This window comes from Gambusia affinis, linkage group LG06, assembly GCF_019740435.1.
Source record: "Gambusia affinis linkage group LG06, SWU_Gaff_1.0, whole genome shotgun sequence".
Lineage (NCBI taxonomy): Eukaryota > Metazoa > Chordata > Actinopteri > Cyprinodontiformes > Poeciliidae > Gambusia > Gambusia affinis.
Window position 1 is genome coordinate 2,088,774 of NC_057873.1, and position 19,057 is coordinate 2,107,830.

At 42.7% G+C, this 19,057-nt stretch overlaps 1 protein-coding gene across 6 annotated transcripts; it reads right to left on the minus strand.

The window, feature by feature from the left end:
• Nucleotides 1-480: 480 nt before the first annotated feature.
• Nucleotides 481-18,119, minus strand: nyap2a (neuronal tyrosine-phosphorylated phosphoinositide-3-kinase adaptor 2a). 6 transcript variants are annotated; one of them, XM_044119966.1, is made up of 8 exons: nt 18,033-18,119; nt 16,070-16,529; nt 12,235-12,451; nt 11,027-11,340; nt 8,789-9,838; nt 7,365-7,493; nt 6,684-6,796; nt 481-3,290 (listed from the first exon to the last, which is right to left on the minus strand). In XM_044119966.1, exons 3-8 carry the CDS (start codon nt 12,435-12,437, stop codon nt 3,075-3,077), a joined length of 2,025 nt encoding a protein of 674 aa, XP_043975901.1. In that variant the 5' UTR covers nt 12,438-12,451; nt 16,070-16,529; nt 18,033-18,119; the 3' UTR covers nt 481-3,074. The 6 variants fall into 6 exon arrangements, with proteins under 6 accessions (XP_043975901.1, XP_043975899.1, XP_043975897.1 ...); XM_044119962.1 differs by having other exon boundaries at nt 482-3,290; nt 7,365-7,532; XM_044119968.1 differs by lacking the exon at nt 481-3,290 and adding an exon at nt 4,364-6,596.
• Between the last annotated feature and the right edge of the window lie 938 nt (nt 18,120-19,057).

Below are 19,057 nucleotides of genomic sequence, written 5' to 3' on the forward strand. Positions count from 1 at the left end.
AAAGGTATACATCTTCTTCAATCAAGCATAAATGAATTTCAAACCCAATAATTACTTAAATACAAGAAAAAAAGTGAAGAAAATGTATTAAATTAAGAAAAAATAATATGCTAGTCATAAAGTTGTACTGTTGCCTTGCAGCAAGACGTCCTGGGTCCTGGGAAGGTGGAGAAACAGGGTATAGGTGCGTTCATGGGTCCAATCTAGAAGCCACACTACACAACCACTATCTTAAAATTAATAAACCACCTGGCCACATTAAAAATACTTTTAATAAAGTTTTGTTCTGTTCAGTATAAATGGAGTGTGTAGATTAAGCTCAGTTCTGAGTGAAAAAAATCATATAATTTTAATATGAAATAATATCAACAGACATCAGTTATCAGTTTTCAGGATTTGTAGATAATCTTGTTAATCCGAACTCTGACAATAATCTCATAGATGTCTTTCAGGTGATTCTTCTTCTGGCCATATTCTGTGCTGCTGTTCTCATTTTGAAACCAACCAGTCGAGTGTTAAATCACAAACAAGAGAAGAGGCTGGACTCTGGATCAGAAAAATCAACTTTATTCATATTTCATCTTCATTGATGAAAACATAATCAAATACATCAGTTCTTTCCTTTCTCACAGTTTCAATAAAAATAAACAAGTGCAATAATCTCAGAGCAGGAAACCGCGGCATCCATCAGATTCTCACAGTTCATGAAGAACAAGTCATGAATAATCTGAACCAGCTTCCGAGTCGGAGCGCCTGTTGGCGTTCACACATTGTTTAAATGCTTCTATCAACCAATCAGAGAGCTGCATCTCCAACCGCTGATCTTTGGACCAATCAGAACTCAATCTGCTTCTCTGCAGCATTTCAGCTCAATTTCAATAATTTCCTAAAGAAACTGCATGAAACATTAAGATAGTCTGATATAATGTTCATTTCCTGTAAATAACTACAAATAAATCGTGTTTGAGGAAACTTTTACAAACTCAGGAAGTGCACTTAGTATAATGATGACAAACATTTTGTGCAAAAGGAGAAGTTTGTGAGCAGATAAATATTTAATATTTAATCCATGTGCATATTTCAACCTGAATCCTGCGCTTGGCTTCAGGTCGTTTCACGTTTATCACAGAAAGAATGAAGTTTTGTTTCTCCTGGCTCATCAGGACCAGCAGGCATCTGCAGATCAACAGCCACCTGACCTCCAGGTCAAAGGTCAGGTGAAGATCCTGATAAACTGTTTGAGTGTGATTCACTCTGTGGTGTGGAAATGGCTGTTATCCAACAGGACGAATCGTTTCTGGCTACATTTATGAAGCCAAACTGGATTTAATCTGTGTTCACACTGGGGTAAGATTTGGATCAAACTGAACCCGATTAACCCGGGTTAGTTAACTCTGGTTCTAGTTCAAACTCAGACTAGTCACTTAGTTTACTGTTGAGTTCTGTTGCTGTCAAACTGGATTCACACTGGAGTAAGACTGGAGTCAAACTGGATTGAAAAACTTGATCAAATAATATACATAAATAAAATAATCATAAAGGAAGAAATTTAAAATCTAAATTTATATTTATCTTAAATCAAACTGGAATTTACAGTTGAGTCCAGTTGAGAATGTCCACAGAGTCTGACTGGAGTTACAATGAAGTCAAACTGGAATCAAACGGGAATCAAACTGGAATCAAACTGGAATCAAACTGGAGTCAAACTGGAGTCAAACTGGAGTCAAACTGGAGTCAAACTGGAGTCAGGCTGGATTGGAAATTCACCACTTGCAAATGATCACAAACCAACAACCAGCCTGCCAAAATATTCTCAGTTTTAAAATATTTTATAAAAACATGTTCACGTTCCAACTACACTCCACACACAGACGTCACCATCTTTTCTTCCAGAAATATAAAAACACATCGCTGTGATGCGCCGCGTCTTCTTTTCAAACATAGAGGAGTTCATATTTTCTGCTACACGACTTAAAAAGAAACAACCATCTGAATATTTTACAGATAAAAAAATAAGAACTAGAAGGACGACAGGAATCTCTGCTACACCTGAACAGCCACGCCTCCTGCGCGCCGCTCTGCGCTCTGATTGGACAGCAGGATACCTGCTTGGACCTTTGCCTTGAGGAGTTAAAACCTGGCTGAAAGGCTGTCCGTTTGGACCGGAACCAGGTCAGAACCGGGTCCGACCCTCAAACTGCATCTTGTAATGTGAGTGTCCTCACTAGGATAGACCAACAGAAGCTGCGGCGTGTGTTCAGCGTCACTTCCTGTCTGACCACGACGATCTGATCGATGCTTATTTACTGACGCACATTAATTTCTGTCACCTGTGGAACATCAACGAGGTTCAGATGAGGATGAAGTCAACTCAAACTGCGTCACGTGACAGGAAGTGGAAACATCAAAGCAGGCGAGTCTGCAGGTGAACGTCAAACTGAATCAAATGATTGTTCAAAGCAAAAAGAACGACTGGAAAGTTCAACTCATCAACCAATCAGCTGGCAGCAAATTCAACCGGCCAGCAGCTCTGGAGGAAGATGATGATGAAGATGAGGATGAGACATCATCTTCATCATCGTCCTATCATTATCATTGTTATGACCACCATCATCATCATGACATCATTATCATTACCAATAACGATGATGAAGATCATTATAAATTATTATGATCTTCATCATCATCATTGTCACCACTATGGTTACCATCATCATCATCATCATCGCCGTCACCATCATCATCATCATCATCATCATCATCACCATCATCATCATCATCACCATCATCATCACCATCATCTCCATCATCATCATCATCATCACCATCATCATCATCATAATTATCTTCATCCCCATCCTCATGACCACCTCTCGTCACCACTATTATTACCATCATCATCATTAGCAATAACCAATAACCAATAAATTATTATGATCTTCATCATCATCATTGTCACCACTATGGTTACCATCATCATCATCATCATCATCAACATGACATCATCCTCATCCTCATCGGTTTCTCTCTGCCTCAGTTGAGAACGTTGTTCTGGACGTCCCTCTGGGTTGAGCTCAGATGGCGGTGTCCCAGAACACGGTGGTGGCGTGTCCGGTGGGCGGGGCTGAGTATGGCGGCGGCTGCTTCCTCCTCCAGCTGGGCAGGTTGGGCATGCTGTCCTGTTTGCACAGGTTCTTCTCCGGCCGCTGACGGGCTTTGATCTCTCGGCACAAAACTCTCTTCTTCTCGATCATCTCCATCATGGTGGCGTCGCCGCAGAGCCACGGCATCTGGTGATGAAGAACAGCTCGTCATCATCCTTCACACGCTGTGGTCCTGCCTGAACACTGAGCCTCACTGAGGGGAGTCTGGGTCACATTCAACACTAACGCCATCCTGAGGATGTCAACATTCAGACACCAACAGGGTTGGATTCATTTGTCTATTTATTAAAGCCAGAGTAAATATGGTGGACACACTTCCACTAAGAAGCTAATATGCTAATAGCAGAGCTAATTTTTTGGTAGCACTTTAGCTAAATTCGAAAACATTTCCCTAAATTACTTTTTCTAGAAAATTCGAAAGCGCTAAGCTAAAAATTTTATCTGCTAACCAGCTAATTTTTAGCTTAGCACTTTTGCTAGCTGATTGCTAGGAATTGTTCAGGTAGTTAGACGTTTATATTCATGGTCTTATTTTTGAAGTGGGTGAAGATTGTTAAGGCTCTCCAGCTTTTGACATTTTCTAGATTTTTCTGTGACCTCCTGGATGAACTTATGATGCTTTTTGGAGTCATTTTGGTTCTTTGCTGTTCCCAGTTCTCTCCATTAATGGATAGCAGTAATGTCTGGCCTACTTCATGTCGTCAGACAGGTTCTAGTTACGTGATTTATTGATACAGCAGTAAATGGATGCGGCTGGAGAAACTCGGTACAAAGAATCACAGGTAATATATTGGGTTACTAAAAAAACTCCTATATCTCTGAAAAGTTGCTAAGTTTGTTTTATTCTATTTAAAGTGTACCAAGATATTTACACAAGAAACTAGATCTAAATTACTTTGTTTTTGCAGTGTATGAATAAAAGCAGCTTTATTAGGAATTTGTCTGAATGAAAACTAATTTAAACAAACGTTAATAATTACAGTCTATATGCTGATTTGTGGATAATGTCATGATCTATAGATTTTTAAGCATTTCGATTAAAAAGATAATGAGAGTCGACTCTGACATCATGGACTGGACCCTTAATAATTCAGTTAAATCAAATCAGTTGAATCTAATGTCACAAACTGGATTGAACACCAGAAACCAGAACACTGAACACACACTACAGCGATTATTTAAATAAAAAAATAACAACACTGCAGACTGAGACAGAACAAACACCACACGAGACATTTTGGTCTTTATTTGAAAAGGTTTGACACAGAAACACAACCACAGGCAGAAGGTGATGGATGTCAGGTGAGGATCGACTCAGTTCCAGTCCAGTTCTTCCAGTTAGCTCTGGGAGACTCTGTGTTGCTTTAAATGATCTCCAATTAAAGGAAATAATGGTGAAAAACAGGATTGATTATGTTATGTTTCATTAACTCTGTGTAAATGAATGAAAATCTCCTGCGTCACATGAAGGATGACTGTACAAACTGGACTAAAACTGGGCCAGAATGTGAGTCAGAATGCATAACAACAGGGCGGAGCCGTAGGTCCGGTTGGGACAGGGCAGGGTCAGAGGTCATACCACAAGAATCAGCATGCAACAGAAAGGTGCGGGGTCAGGATGGGTCACAGCGTGGGCAATATGCATCAGAAAGGGGCGGAGTCAATTTGTAAAGAATGATGCGTCATGACAGAATCTGTCCAGGAAGAACGATCCGCAACGACATCACGGCGTTAGCACAGGCGCTAAAGGAGAAACTTCCAGATGGACAGGGTTCGCTTGACAAACACATTCCTAATCTTAAAGATGATTTCTGGTTAAAAAAACAAAATATAAATCACCGTTGAATGCATTTTGGTCATTTGAAAGCGATGCTAAAACTAATAATTTAAAAAAATAGATTCACTCCAGGAACAATTTTTTTTCGTTCATGTCCAAATGAGCCGATGGTCCGGATCGAGTTTCTGGGGCAGATTGTGCAGTAACAACATCTGGTCAGTATGTATTAAATATGGAACATGGTTGATGTGTATTAAAATGGAGCGTGCTCCAAAAATTGGGCAGGACCTGTTGGTGTCATGTGTCAGAGTTAGAGTCCATCAATACGTATAAAAAATGGTGGCGAGTCTGCACTTCAAACCAGACTGAAACGCTGCCAGAGTGTGTGTCAGAATGCATAACAACAGGGCGGAACAGTAGGTCCAGTTGGAACAGGGCAGGGTCAGAGGTCATACCACAAGAATCAGCATGCAACATAAAGGTGCGAGGTCAGGATTAGTCACAGCGTGGGCAATTTGCATCAGGAAGGGGCGGAGTCTATACGTAAGGGTCAGTATGTACACAAATTTGGTGTGACCAGAATGTATTATAATAGGGCGAAGTCAATGTGTCTAGGAAGCATGTATTTACAATATCAGAACAGAGCGGAGTCGGTGTCTGAACGGAGCGGAGTCAGTATCTAAACGGGGCGGAGTCAGTGTCTGAACGGAGCGGAGTCAGTGTCTGAACGGAGCGGAGTCAGTGTCTGAACGGAGCGGAGTCAGTATCTGAACGGAGCGGAGTCAGTGTCTGAACGGAGCGGAGTCAGTATCTAAACGGGGCGGAGTCAGTGTCTGAACGGAGCGGAGTCAGTGTCTGAACGGAGCGGAGTCAGTATCTGAACGGAGCGGAGTCAGTGTCTGAACGGAGCGGAGTCAGTATCTAAACGGAGCGGAGTCAGTGTCTGAACGGAGCGGAGTCAGTGTCTGAACGGAGCGGAGCTGCAGTATCTAAACGGAGCGGAGTCAGAACAGAGCGGAGTCAGTGTCTGAACGGAGCGGAGTCAGTGTCTGAACGGAGCGGAGTCAGTGTCTGAACGGAGCGGAGTCAGTATCTGAACGGAGCGGAGTCAGTATCTGAACGGAGCGGAGTCAGTATCTGAACGGAGCGGAGTCAGTATCTGAACGGAGCGGAGTCAGTATCTAAACGGGGCGGAGTCAGTATCTGAACGGAGCGGCATCAGTGTCTGAACGGAGCGGAGTCGGTGTCTGAACGGAGCGGAGTCAGTATCTGAACGGAGCGGCATCAGTGTCTGAACGGAGCGGAGTCGGTGTCTGAACGGAGCGGAGTCAGTATCTGAACGGAGCGGAGTCAGTATCTGAACGGAGCGGAGTCAGTATCTAAACGGAGCGGAGTCAGTGTCTGAACGGAGCGGAGTCAGTGAGGAGGTTTTAGAGTTTTATTGTGTTAAAGTGCTTCAGAATGTCTCACTGTTAGTCGAGCGTCAGTGTGATATTAGTGCTACTGTTAGAAACTTCAGCATGTTAGTAATCAAGTGTTACTGAACCAGTTATGTTCAGCTGCTGCAAGCTGTTAGTGATTAAAATTCAGATTGAGACTAAATTCAGGAGAAGATGTGAAGCTCCTGCTCTCTGTTTGTTCACCAAAGTTCAGTCCTGTGTGAACATTTCAAACACATGGTCAGGTCAGGTGACACAGACAAGAGCACACAGGTGAGAGGGGGCGGGGCAGGGGCGGCTTACCTGGCTGAGGACCGGGTGGTGGACGTCATGGAGGTGGCGCTGTGGCGTTCCACCTGGAGACGGAACCCCTGATGTTGATGCAGACCGGCCCAGTTTACCCACAGTCTTTGATTCTGCAGAACCAGACATCAGTCTTTTTTAGGGAAGTGTGACGTTACAGTAGTCAAAGCCCAGAGGTCACATCAACAAACAATCCGATACAATCTGATGATGCTGCAGCGCGATAAAGTTAACAGGAGACGAGACAGAGTGGTTTAATCTGAGTGTGCTTCCAGTGGCTGCTGCTCTCCAACTCTGTCTGGGGAATTGTGCAGCACTTAGAGAGGGAAACGGAGAGGGAGTCCCACTGCGACCCAACGTCGAGTTCTCAACGGAGAAAAGTTTAGTTACCTTTTCTCACAGAACAAGAAGAAATTCAACACACTGAATTAAACTGAACCTTTTTTTGTCTGGGTCATTTGGGATTACCAACAGTTTCCTATTTGTAGGAAAATAGACATTATTATCATCTTTGTGATTTATTTATCCGCAGATTAATTTAAACAAACTGAAACCAGTTTCTGAAGCTTCATTTTGTCTGAAAATACCTCAACTAAGCCAAACAGGGTCGGGTTTGGATCCATCCAACCTGACCTCCTGTTGATATAACGGTTCAGTTTTTAGAGGATTACAGGACCTCACCTCCTCCTCCTCCTCCCCCCATCAGCATCATGGTGGGGCTCACAGACGACCTCCCCATCCTGCTGGAAACAGGACTGGATTGTCCGTCTCTGTCTTTACTGTTGTGTCTTGGCAGAGACTTGGAGTCTCCTGCAGAAATCAAACATCCCACAGATCTGGTTGTTTCACCTGAGAGAGAACGCAACAGAACATTCATCCTGCTGCTTCGGTCTGAGGCAACCAAAGCAACACGATGAGGCAAAAGCTCAATGTATTTTTAAAAAAGCCAAATACTAACTGATTCTAGTATTTTCTATCCCAGACAGAAAAAAGAAGAGTTCCCATATTTACTGGTTATCTTGGATTCACAGTGAAACAGGTTGTGAAAAAATGAAATTTAATCTAATTCTATATTAATTAGTAACTATAGAAAGTGCTAAATTATACTTTGCTGCCATGTTTAGCTCTAATGTTGGTCATTGGCTTGTAAAACTGTTCTCAAACCAGTTGAAATGGATAATAAACCAGCATTAAAGGTGTTGGATAAAACAGCCAATCGTCAACATTGAGTTATAGCAAATATGACTTAAAAGAAATTCTCCGCCTTCAGGAAGTCGTCCCAACATGGCTCCTCCATTAACCCTTTAACAACATTTTTTGAGCTCAGCAGTTCCACCAGGTGTTTGCTAATTGCTTCTGGCTAGTCTGAAGGAGCTGAGTGGGGGAGGAGCTGTGTCTCGAAGGCGGGGCTAGGCCCATCAAGGCGTTTTGTATGGTTGAATGGTTGCCATGGAGATTAAAGGATTTTTATTTTTTGTTCATTTTTTTTTTGAAAGAATCAAAGCAACACTCCAGGTTGATGTAGGAATAACATCATAATGTAATGAAAAGATGAAAAAGTAGATTTTACTTAATACTGCCCCTTTAATGTTGTTTTATATATTTCTAATTTGCATCATCTGTCAATATGACCAGAGATGAAATAAGCCTCCAGGCTATAATCTCATGTAAATGTTCATTAATATGTATTTTCCAGATTTTAAAGATAAACTTGAACCTGAGGTCAGGTTCCATGAAGGGTTACGATAGTTTGGATTTTTCGTTGCAGTTTAGTTTTTGTTGTGAGTTTTGGTCTAATTCAGTTAGTTTTAACTAGGTTTTTTTTGGAGTGTTTTTGCTGGTTTTTATGATTAACTAATAAACATCAGTCTGAACGGCTAACAGATTCATAAACACAAAAACAAAGGGACTCAGATCTCTAATTTCTGTATGTTTTAGTTTTACAGTTTCCTCCATTAATTATTGTTTTCATTTATTTCAGTTGTTGAAAATGTTTTGTCAACTTCAGTTTTTGTTATTTCGTTAGTCGTAGTTAATTATGATAATCTTCTGGTTCTGGTTCTGTTCTTGCTCATCAGATTTCTGGTATTCTGGGACATTCTTACCTTCGCCCTCTCTGCTCTTCCTCCCTGCTGAGCCCCTCTTCATCACCTGCCTGCCGGACGCAAACAGGTTGTTGAGTTCGTCCAGCGGGCTGGTGGGAGTCTGGCACCGCGCCGAGACGTTGTGCATGGAGCCGTGGGCGGAGGAGGAGTTACTGAGTTTAGCTCCGCCCTCTCCTGCTCTCTGTGAGGATGATGATGATGAGGAAGAGGAGCGGGGTATGCTTCCTCCTGCTATCAGAGTGTCATAAGGGGGCGGCCTCTTCAAACTCAGAGGAGTCAGAGCGCGCCCCATGCTGACCGGAGACGGGCATGCTGATTGGCTGCGGGGGTAGCCGTGACCACTGTGGGCGGAGCTAGATGACTTGTAAAAACTGGAGGCGAGGGGAGGGGCTGATGAGCGACCAGAGGATGTGATTGTGTGAGTGTGGGACGCGTCTCGGTCCCGTTCCCGTTCCCGGTCTCGGTCTTTACGGTGGTGACAGGAGCTCTGTGGCTGCTCTGCTCCACCCGATTTACTCAAGCTAACGTTTTCTAGCATAGGCAGACGAGTGACATCAAGCGGGGTGAGAGGGGACTCGTCGGAGTTGGGGGAGCACTGGACCGGGGCGGACGGGAAGACGAGCAGCGGAGGGCGGTGCGTCAGGAGGTTTGGGAAGGGTGGAGGAATGTCACAGAACGAACCGCGGGAAGACCACGCCTCACTGTCGATGATGGTGGTCTGCACATCCTGCAGAAAGTCCTCCAGCATCGGGTACTTCATCTCCTCGTACACAGACTCGCTCTGCTCGTCGTCCACGGCTTCCTGACCTTTCAGCTCTCGCAGGATGTTTCCGACCATCTCGATGTAAACCGGCTCTTCGTCGTCCGTGTCTCTGGATGCCGGGCTGTGACTCTGAGACGAGGATTTGTCGCCTTGGAGGGAAGACTTCTTGCTGCAGTGGTTACGGACGTAGGACTCATCAAAAGAGGAGCTAAGCTGAGTGTTTGGGTCTCTCTTGGGTTTGGGTGGAGGCATCTTCCTGGATTCTTCACTGTGGTGATGGTATCGAGCTGCAGGAAAACGGAAACTACTGAGAATCCAAAGACATCCTAATTCACCCATAATGTTCAGTGACTTACAAAGTCGTATTTGTCTCCCGATCCGGCACATCAAGTAAATCTATAATCTAACAGGGCTGGACGATAACACAGTAAAGATAGCTATTGTGATAGGTACTTGATTAATAGCAATAGAAAACAAGTCTGATAAAATGTTGATAATTTCATTGAACTCCAATCAAGGACCATGTAGCATTCTGGGAGACGTAGGCAAAGGAAAGGCTTTAGCAGCTCAACCCCTCACAGCTAAGCTAGCTGAGCTAGGGTGGTGGCATCAACGAACTCACTCACTCGTCGGTTACCTAGCAACAACATGGTGAGTAACTTGTTCAGTAGCAGTTCCGTGTTGACCCAGCATACTCAGGCGTACTTCGCTGCTGGGAGGTCGACATGAACTCATAGCAAACGTCCACTGGACGTTTTTCGCAAACAAGTTTGTTAAGGTAGTTGGGCAACTCACCCCTTTCTACTATCCATTCAGATACAAGCAAGTTTGCTGGTATGTATTTGGATAATAACAAGTTTGGGAAACATGCTAATATCCAATTAAGTTTGTTATCAAGTTGGATACAAATCTGACAACATTTTGACAAGTTTTGTCAAATTTGTCACATGTAGGCAATCTATAACACTTGCCTACAATTGGTACCTACATTTGGTACCAATGTGTACCAAATTTACCGACTATGAAATCTCAACCGTCTGCAGTCAGTACACAGAATACACGCAGTACGCCTGAGTAAGTGGGAGCAGTTTCATGTTTTGCCACCGTGGCCTATAGCAGCTTAAAATGAAAAAGATTGGGGTGGAGTTACAGGAGAAACTGAGTACAACAACTCAAGAGGAAATTAAAAAGGGAAGGCCCCATCATCGGTTTGGCTGTTTTATGGATATTTAAAGGAAAATGGATTAATAACAAATGCTTATATTGTAATACTTTCTTCACCCAAATCAACCAACTCCAATGTCCAATCAGCATGCCATTAAGTTTGGTAGTAGTCCGCTAATGACCCAGTTCAGAGAAACCAAGTTTTGGCAACAACATCATAAACAACGACCCTTGAGAGCTGAACACAACTGATCTGAAGCCTTCGGGAGAGTGGCTCCTGACGAACAGGACATGGAGGATTCAAATCTCACCTTCTGAAAGTTCTGCACCATCTTTTGCTTCTTGATACTCTCTCTTTATGAAACCACAGACTCCATCCACCGCCTCAGAGCTGCTGCTCAGTTTGGTGGTCGGGTCTCGCTTGGGTTTGGGTGGAGGTTGCTTGCGACTGTGGTTGGAGTCTTCCTCTCCGCCGCCGACTGAGTGAAGAGACTGGGATCGCACAGTGAAGCCTTGGGTTGACGTGGGCAGTCGGTCCTGTGGCGCCGGCATCGTCATGAAGCCCATCCTGAAATGTTTTCCAGAGTATGCCCCATCTGAGGCCGTGGCGACGTCTTCTCCAATCCTGGAAAAGACCAGGAGAATGTTTGATTAGCGCGATCACCTGAAAAGACTCAGTCAAGCATCAGTAGGAAGGAGTAAGAGGAGATTTGTTTGATTCAAGAGGACAGGGATCCATGTGTCATTGTGATGGCAGATGGGGATTAAAATGGCCTGTAAAGTAAGGCTCTTTGATCGCTAGTGTCCTGCAGCTTTTAGGTGCCGATTAAAAGAGTCCTGTGATCCATTTATCTGATTAAGGTGTGTTAAAGCAGAGACATGTAAAAGCTGTAGGATCCCAGGTCCACTAGGGTTGGACCTGGGATTGGAGACTATAGGGATTATCGTAGGATTCATTCATACCAAACCTGTTTGGTCAGCTGTCATCAAACTCTAGTTCATTTGTCTAGAAAGTTATTTTGGAGAGGAATGAATCTGTAGTCGAACTTTGATCACTCTGGTCCGCCCACAGCAGCTAGAAATAGAACAAATGTTTTAATTTTGACCTCCAGTTGAACTGAGTCTACCAGACTATCAGGTGGGAAAACACCATTAAGAAAACAGGACCATCGTCAAGATTGCTCAAGTTCTGTTGTAGATTGAGATTGATCACTGAACTCTTAATGTTAACAAATCAAATTCTGCACCCTCATGTTATTCATCAGACCTAAACGTTCACCTCTTCATGTTTCCAACATCTGAAAAACTCCAGTCAGTCATTTGTAGTCTGACACCATTTTATCCTGAGTCAGCCAGTCAAATCAAGAGAGTCGAGATCCGAGATGTTCAGTTTACGACTCGCCAAGAGAACCTGCCTCTTGTTGATGGTCGAAATCCTGGCATTTCAAAATAAAGTCTGATGAAGTGATACCTTAAAACATGAAACATGATCGTCTGAGTTACAAAACTGCCAGTTTACCTCTTGATGGCCTCTTCTTGCCGTCTCTTCTTCTGGTGTTTCTCCTGCAGGTAGGTCCAGTTGGTCTGGTTCCGAACGCGGTCGCTCTCTCTGGCGATGTCGGACGCGTTTTGGATCACCAGACCGTCGTATGTTCGGAGCGCGCTGTCCTCCACGTACTGAAAGAACCTCCTGAAGGAAGACGCCTCGTCCTGAGAGGTCATGACTTCCCACGGATCTGAGGACGAGGAGAGAAGGTCACCCACGGGTCGGACTTTTAGCTCCATCTGGTTCTGTGGCTGACGGCTGACCGGTGACTTTCAACTAAACCTAGAAAACTTAAGTAGAATGCTAGAAAGTCTGAGCATTTCTGAAACAGACTTTGAGATCCAATATGGCCGCTCCATGTTAGTAATCTGTGGTGAAATATGTTTATTTTACCAGAAGACTTTCTTGTAACAGTGTGTCTAAAATCAGCGCTGAATGAAGTGAATGCAACTTCAAGTTGAGAAAATTAAAAGTTGTGTTTGTGTGTGGAAAACGATGTTTGTAATGGCTACTTGGGCGTCGCCATGTTGGAATCCCAACTTCTCTGACTATGCTAACTGGGATATCGCTAACTCGATTGTGATGTCACTTCCAGCTCTGGCTTCAGAGGTAACTGGAATTAGATTCACTGTCAGACTGCAGCCTGTGGTTTGGTGCTAAGCTACAGAAGCATTTCAGGGGTTTTTAGGCCGCTGTGTCGATTTGACCACATCCGGTTCAAATATCTCAAATTTAGACCGAGATTCTTTAACTCTCAGTTTGGTGATTATGAAACCTTTAGTTTTGTGTGAAATGAGCTTTAATGCTGTTTGTTCCCATTAAGACAACATTAAATTAAACAGGAAAACATAGAGCAGCTACAAATTGACACAATTCAGAATAAAGTTGGTCGTTCTGACTTTCCTGAAAAAATTTAATCTGTAATAACTAATTATTTTATCTCATTTACCAACAAAACTATCTTCACTATTTAAAATTTCAGATCACTTTACAAAATATAAAGGCTTTTTATTTGTTTATTGGGGTTGCCAGTCGGAGTAAAAAGGTCATTTCCAAATAACTCAAGTCCATTTTTCTATGGAGAGAAATCGGGGAACATTTTAAAAAGTTGCTGATCCTCTTTTTCCCAGAAAGTTGATGCAAAATGTTCACACAGAGTTTGTGTTTTAGGATTATTTTGTAAAGTAAATAATAAAAGAACCAACATGGGAAAAGATCAGCAACAAAAACATAAAAACTGCAGCGGAAAAACAGGACAAAGAGTTTGTTCCTTGAATTCAAACCCGTTCTCACCAGAACCAGAGTCGGACTGTAAGCTGGTTTCTGATGCCCTGGATTCCCCAGAATGTTTGATTCTCTGATATTTAACGCTATATCTCTAACTGACTGATCCACGGTTAAACATACAGAACAATAAAACCATCTGAAGGACCTTCAGTTCTTGCTGTTTGGTGTCTTTCTGAATCCTTTGCACTCCGTCCCCTCCCCCACCCCTCCGTCTCTCAGCATCCTTCTAAAAATGGAAGAGAGAGTCAGCCAGCGGTAACCTAGCAACAGCAGCATCTCTCAGAGGAGCATGATGTAATGCCTCCTTGTGCGCGGCTGATGAAGGGGAGCCGATGGAAGGAGGAGGAGGTGAGGGGCAGATGTTCCTCCTAACCCACCGGCGGGTCGATGTTCGGAAGACGGAACATCTCCTGCCGCTCCGCCCCGACGCCTCGTCTGCTGCTGATTCAATAACGTTCAGACATGAAGTCGATTCATTTACGTAACGTCTCTCCATCAACCACCTTCTGCAGCCCGGAGACATGAACTCGACTCTGCTCTGGGTTCTGGTTCCCGACGGTTCTGCCGCCGTTTCCGGCTCTGTGCTAATGCTTTAAGGAGCTGAGAGTCACATAATCTGCTGAATCTGAAATTCACAGCAGAGAGAATCCTGAGATGAGCTGCTGCAGGGAACACAAGGAAGCAGAACGGCAGAAATATCTGCTAAATGTCAGTTTCTAAAGGTCCTGCATAGATTCCACCTGCGACCCGAATCTGTCTGGTTCTGGAGAAAGTTAGCAAGAACTTAAATGAACAAAGAAACCAGCAGCTGAAACGGTAATAGATCCGGTTCACGTTTTATAGCGCTTGGATCTGATTTACTGACCATTTACAGTCATTTAATTTTCTAAATGACTGTCTGGACAAACAGAACCACAAACAGAACCGAACCCAAAAACAGAAACTAAAGAGCTTAGAACAAAAACCAAAACTAGCAAACAAGAGCAAGAGAAAACAGGTGGATGGATGGATGATGGATGGATGGATGATGGATGGATGGACGGACAATGGATGGATGATGGATGGATGGATGGATGGATGGACGGACAATGGATGGATGATGGATGGATGGATGATGGATGGACGGACGATGGTTGGATGGATGGTTGGATGGATGGACAATGGATGGATGAATGGTTGGATGGATGGACGATGGATGGATGGACGATGGATGGATGGACGATGGATGGATGGACGATGGATGGATGAAATGTTGGATGGATGGATGGATGGATGGATGGATGGATGGACGGACGATGGATGGATGGATGGACGGACAATGGATGGATGAATGGTTGGATGGATGGACGATGGATGGACGGACGATGGATGGATGAAATGTTGGATGGATGGATGGATGAATGTCTCGTCAGATCCCAGTCGGTCGCCTGATTCTTGTTCTGGTTCTGTTGTCGGTTTCATCCTGTGAGAAGGAAGTTGTTCCTTCCCACTGTCACCACATGCTTCTTCCTTTGGGAGTTTCCCATCAGTTTGTAAAACATCCGGATTTGGTGCCTTTAATTTCAGTCTGTCTACATAACTGGGTTGTACTGGTCTAAATTTGAGTTATTGTGAATTCTTGTGTGGAAATGAACTGAACCTGTTTTTATGTTGAAAGGACAAAGTGTTTCGGACTGGATGGATGAATCTGAACTCAATGAAATCTTGTTTTAGTCCAGTGGTTCTCTGGTTTCATTCTGGTAATATCCCAGTTTCTATCCCAAGGTTCTCTGGTTTCAGCCTGATGGTCAGTTTGTCATTTTCCTGGTTTCTGCCTGGTTCTTCTCTATTTTCAGTCCTTTGGTTCTCTGGTTTGGGTTTGTTGGTCTATTGGTCTTATATCTGTTGTTCTCTTGTTTTAGTCCAGTGGTTCTTTGACTCTATTTTCAGTTCTGTGGTCTTCTGGTTTTAGTCTTTTTGACTCTGGTTTTGGTTTGGTGATCCATTGGTTTTATTTCTGGTTTCAGTGGTGTTGTTCCCAGATTTTCGTCTCATAAGCCTCTGGTTTTAGTTCTGCTGATCTCTGGTTTTGGTTTGGTGATCCATTGCTTTCTGTTGTCAGTCCTGTGGTCTCCTGGTTTCTATTTTTTCACTTTCTGGTTTTAGTTTGCTTTAAGAATGTTGATCAGGAAGCCATATGATATCACGGCTTATCAGGCAGCCATGTTGGATCACATCTAATCAGGCGGCCATGTTGGATCACGCCTGGGTCATTTCCTGTCTGCAACATTTCATGTTTGTTTTTATTTACCTAATTTATTCCTCATATGCGTTTCAAAATAAGAACCTATTTTACATTTATATATTTTTTATTTTGTTCTGCTTTCTGTTGAAAGATGGCGGCCATGTTGGAGGGAAATGGTTCTGGATGGGAAGGAGCCGGATGTGTTTTGAGCAGACTTTATTGACACTTCATTCTATTCACATCAGGCTGAAGTAAATGAGTGGAGCAGGCAGACATGTTGAAGAGGTGAAGGCTTACCTGAGGACCAGCGAGGACTCACACTCCCTCCATCCCTCCTTCAGTCCTCCCTCTGCTCAGATGGAGCTTCCTGATGGCCGGAACTCAGAGGAAACGATGACTCTGATGTTTTTCTGCGGCAGCGATAATCCACCCTTCAACACCTCCTGCTGTCACAGCCTCCTCCTCCCCTCCTTTCCTCCTCTCCTCCTCTCCTCCGTCCTGTCATAAATCCTCACGGCTCTCAGCCTTCGGCCGCGCACGCAACGGTCGGCTCAAGAAGCAGGAGGCTGAAACCACGGCAACCTGACAGCATCCTCAGCCTGCTGGCTCCTCCTCCTGCTGACGCTGCCTCAGTGTGTGTGTGTGTGTGTGTGTGTGTGATGAGGTCACATGGTGTTTCTCCACCACCGTGTGATGTCACAGCTCTCTGATTTTCGGACCAGTGATCCAGACCCAGGAACCGGACTCGGTTCGGTTCCTGTTGGGTCAATGAATGAAGTAGAAGTGAACGTTTATCGTATCGTTTATCATTAATCGTAATGAATTCCTTACCGTGAAAAGATTTTAATTTATTTTTCATCTGATAAATTCCAAATAAAACTGTCTGTATTGTCAGGATTGTTATTTTACAATTTTTTAAAGCTGTTTTCTCAATTAAAGTGCATTAAATCAATTAATTTGAAAATATAATTAAATACAGTTTCTGTCAGTACTTACCTAAAAAAGAAGCAATAAATGACTCATCACTTCTATCATTATTACAATAATACCACAAAATATTGTGATGAAACTTTTCTCTACAGTGAAGCAGTCCTAACGTCAGTCAACAGAACCAGAACCAGAACCAGTGTGATTCCTATCACTAAACTACACATAACCAGCTGCTCAATAACCAGTTGGACCAGTTGGACCAATCACATTCAATGACTGATTTACTGAAATTATTCTGCAGATTTTTATGAGTTTGTTTTATTCAGAACCAGCAGCTAAAAAAGTATATTTTACTGATAAATGTAACTTTTGTGCAGGTCCAGTTCACGGTCTCACTTTTCTTTATTCCTAAATCCTGCATGACAACGTCACTTTCAAAAAACCTCAAAAACAAACACATTCATGTTCCTGAAATGATTCCAGAGTCTTTAGTTCCACCTGGACAGAAAGAGAATCATAAACATAAATAAAATGTTTTAATAATCAGTGCTGTACCTTTATTAACTTTATGTTTTACCATCCTAACTTCTGCATTCTGAGTTTTTCTAACTCTGTTGCTGATTTTGCCTAATTGACCACAGACTCAGAAAGCACTCAGGACAGCAGATATTAAACAGCATATTGTTCTACCGCAATGCATTCTGGGTACAGAGTAAATGTCAGGGTGGAGAGCAACACCAAAAAAAAAAAAGCTCTCAGAACAAATTTTCTGTATGAATTTTTCCATATATTTGTTTAATTAGCATCTCTGGTTGTTTCGTTTATGCAAGTGTATTTTTCTGTGAACCTCGTTTTTTGGTTTGTTTGTCTATTTTCCACTTGTTCAATAAGCTTTATTTAAAAAGTAACTTTATTTACCTTTCACAGTTCAGAAACCACAAAGTGTTTTACAAAAATAAAACACAGAAGAGAAACTGAAGGAGAGATAAAACACAATATGCTGCCCTCACGATGCGTTACTCTTACCAAGCTAGACAGCTAGCTAACACTTGAGTTGAAAATAATCCAGTCCTTGATAGTTTTCTTGTTTTTTTTTTTAACTCTTTGCTGGTTTGTTTTCTTTTCTTTTATTCTTTCTTTTTTGTAAAACTGTAACAAAACACAAAAGTACACATCAACTACCGATACAGAAAACAACTAGACTACAGCAAACAAATGACTCCCAATTCACTCCAATTAGCTAACGATGTAGCTTTAAATATTGATTGGGAAACGTAAAACTTTTCAATCTTCCACAATACTAGAATAGCAATAGATAAAATGAACTTACAGACAAATAGTGTCCAAGGAACAAACGTCTCTGAAGGACTAACGAAGACACCAACCGTACAGCTGGACGGGTTCTGCTTGACTGAACAATGTCCACTAGGTGTCAGTAAGGTTCCAAAGTTTAACTTACAATTCCCCATAAAATTCTTAACAAACATAATGATGGAGTCAGCACACACAACATGTGACATAAAACAAGATAAAACTGATTAAATGCCAAATGTGTCTTCAGCTGCTTTTTAAAACTATGAAGAATATTAAAGAATTCATGAAGAGAGGAAATGAAACTGCTGTGTACACAGACTTCAAAATAAGAGCATAAACATCTAATTACTTGAGAAATTCATAGCAGTCGATGAACATAAATGTCCAATTTTATTCAACAGAAATTTTAAAAAACAGCTAAATTAGAACAAAAATTTATCTGGAAAACTAAAGCTAAAGGCCCTAAACGTTTTCACAGACAGCTAAAATGCTAAAGTACTAAACAAAAAATTAGCTCTGCCATTAGCAGATTAGCAATAGTTTACACACCGTTGCCCAAAACAAACGTTTACTGTCCTGAATCTGATGAGTTAATTTATTTTCTTGCTTTTTGGGTTTAATGTGATCATGAGTCGCTCATTCGCGGCTCGGTGTTGGACTTTAACTGGACTTGTTCCGGTTTAAGACAAACTGCTGCTAAAGAAACTAAATAAGGAAACCAAAACAGACTGTGTGTGAAGAATGTTCATCCTGAATACAGACCCGGTCAGATGGTTCTGATCGGGTTCAATAAGGACAGGTGAACTGAGATTCTGAGGTTCTGGTCGGGTTGGTTCTATCAGTGCTGTGATGGATCAGCTGAGGATGGACTCCTTCACATCTCCTCCTTCTCCTCCTTCTGCTTCCCTGCTGCCGTTTACCCCTGCTGGTCACGTGACTTCATACCTTTTGGCGAGTGTGACATCAGAGTGACATCACTCGACTTGACCCAATGAGTTTGACTTCCTGTAGTCACGTGATTGTCACCTCTGGTGTGATTAT

What these genes read in the sequence shown, in the direction of transcription:
- nyap2a (XM_044119964.1), bottom strand. Translation starts at nt 12,437, where the DNA reads ATGACCTCTCAGGACGAGGCGTCTTCCTTCAGGAGGTTCTTTCAGTAC. An exon ending in GGGGGGAGGAGGAGGAGGAG is followed by an intron (nt 6,797 to 7,364) that starts GTGAGGTCCTGT and finishes CTGGTTCTGCAG; the next exon opens with AATCAAAGACTGTGGGTAAA. An exon ending in ACCACCCGGTCCTCAGCCAG is followed by an intron (nt 3,291 to 6,683) that starts GTAAGCCGCCCC and finishes CTTCATCACCAG; the next exon opens with ATGCCGTGGCTCTGCGGCGA.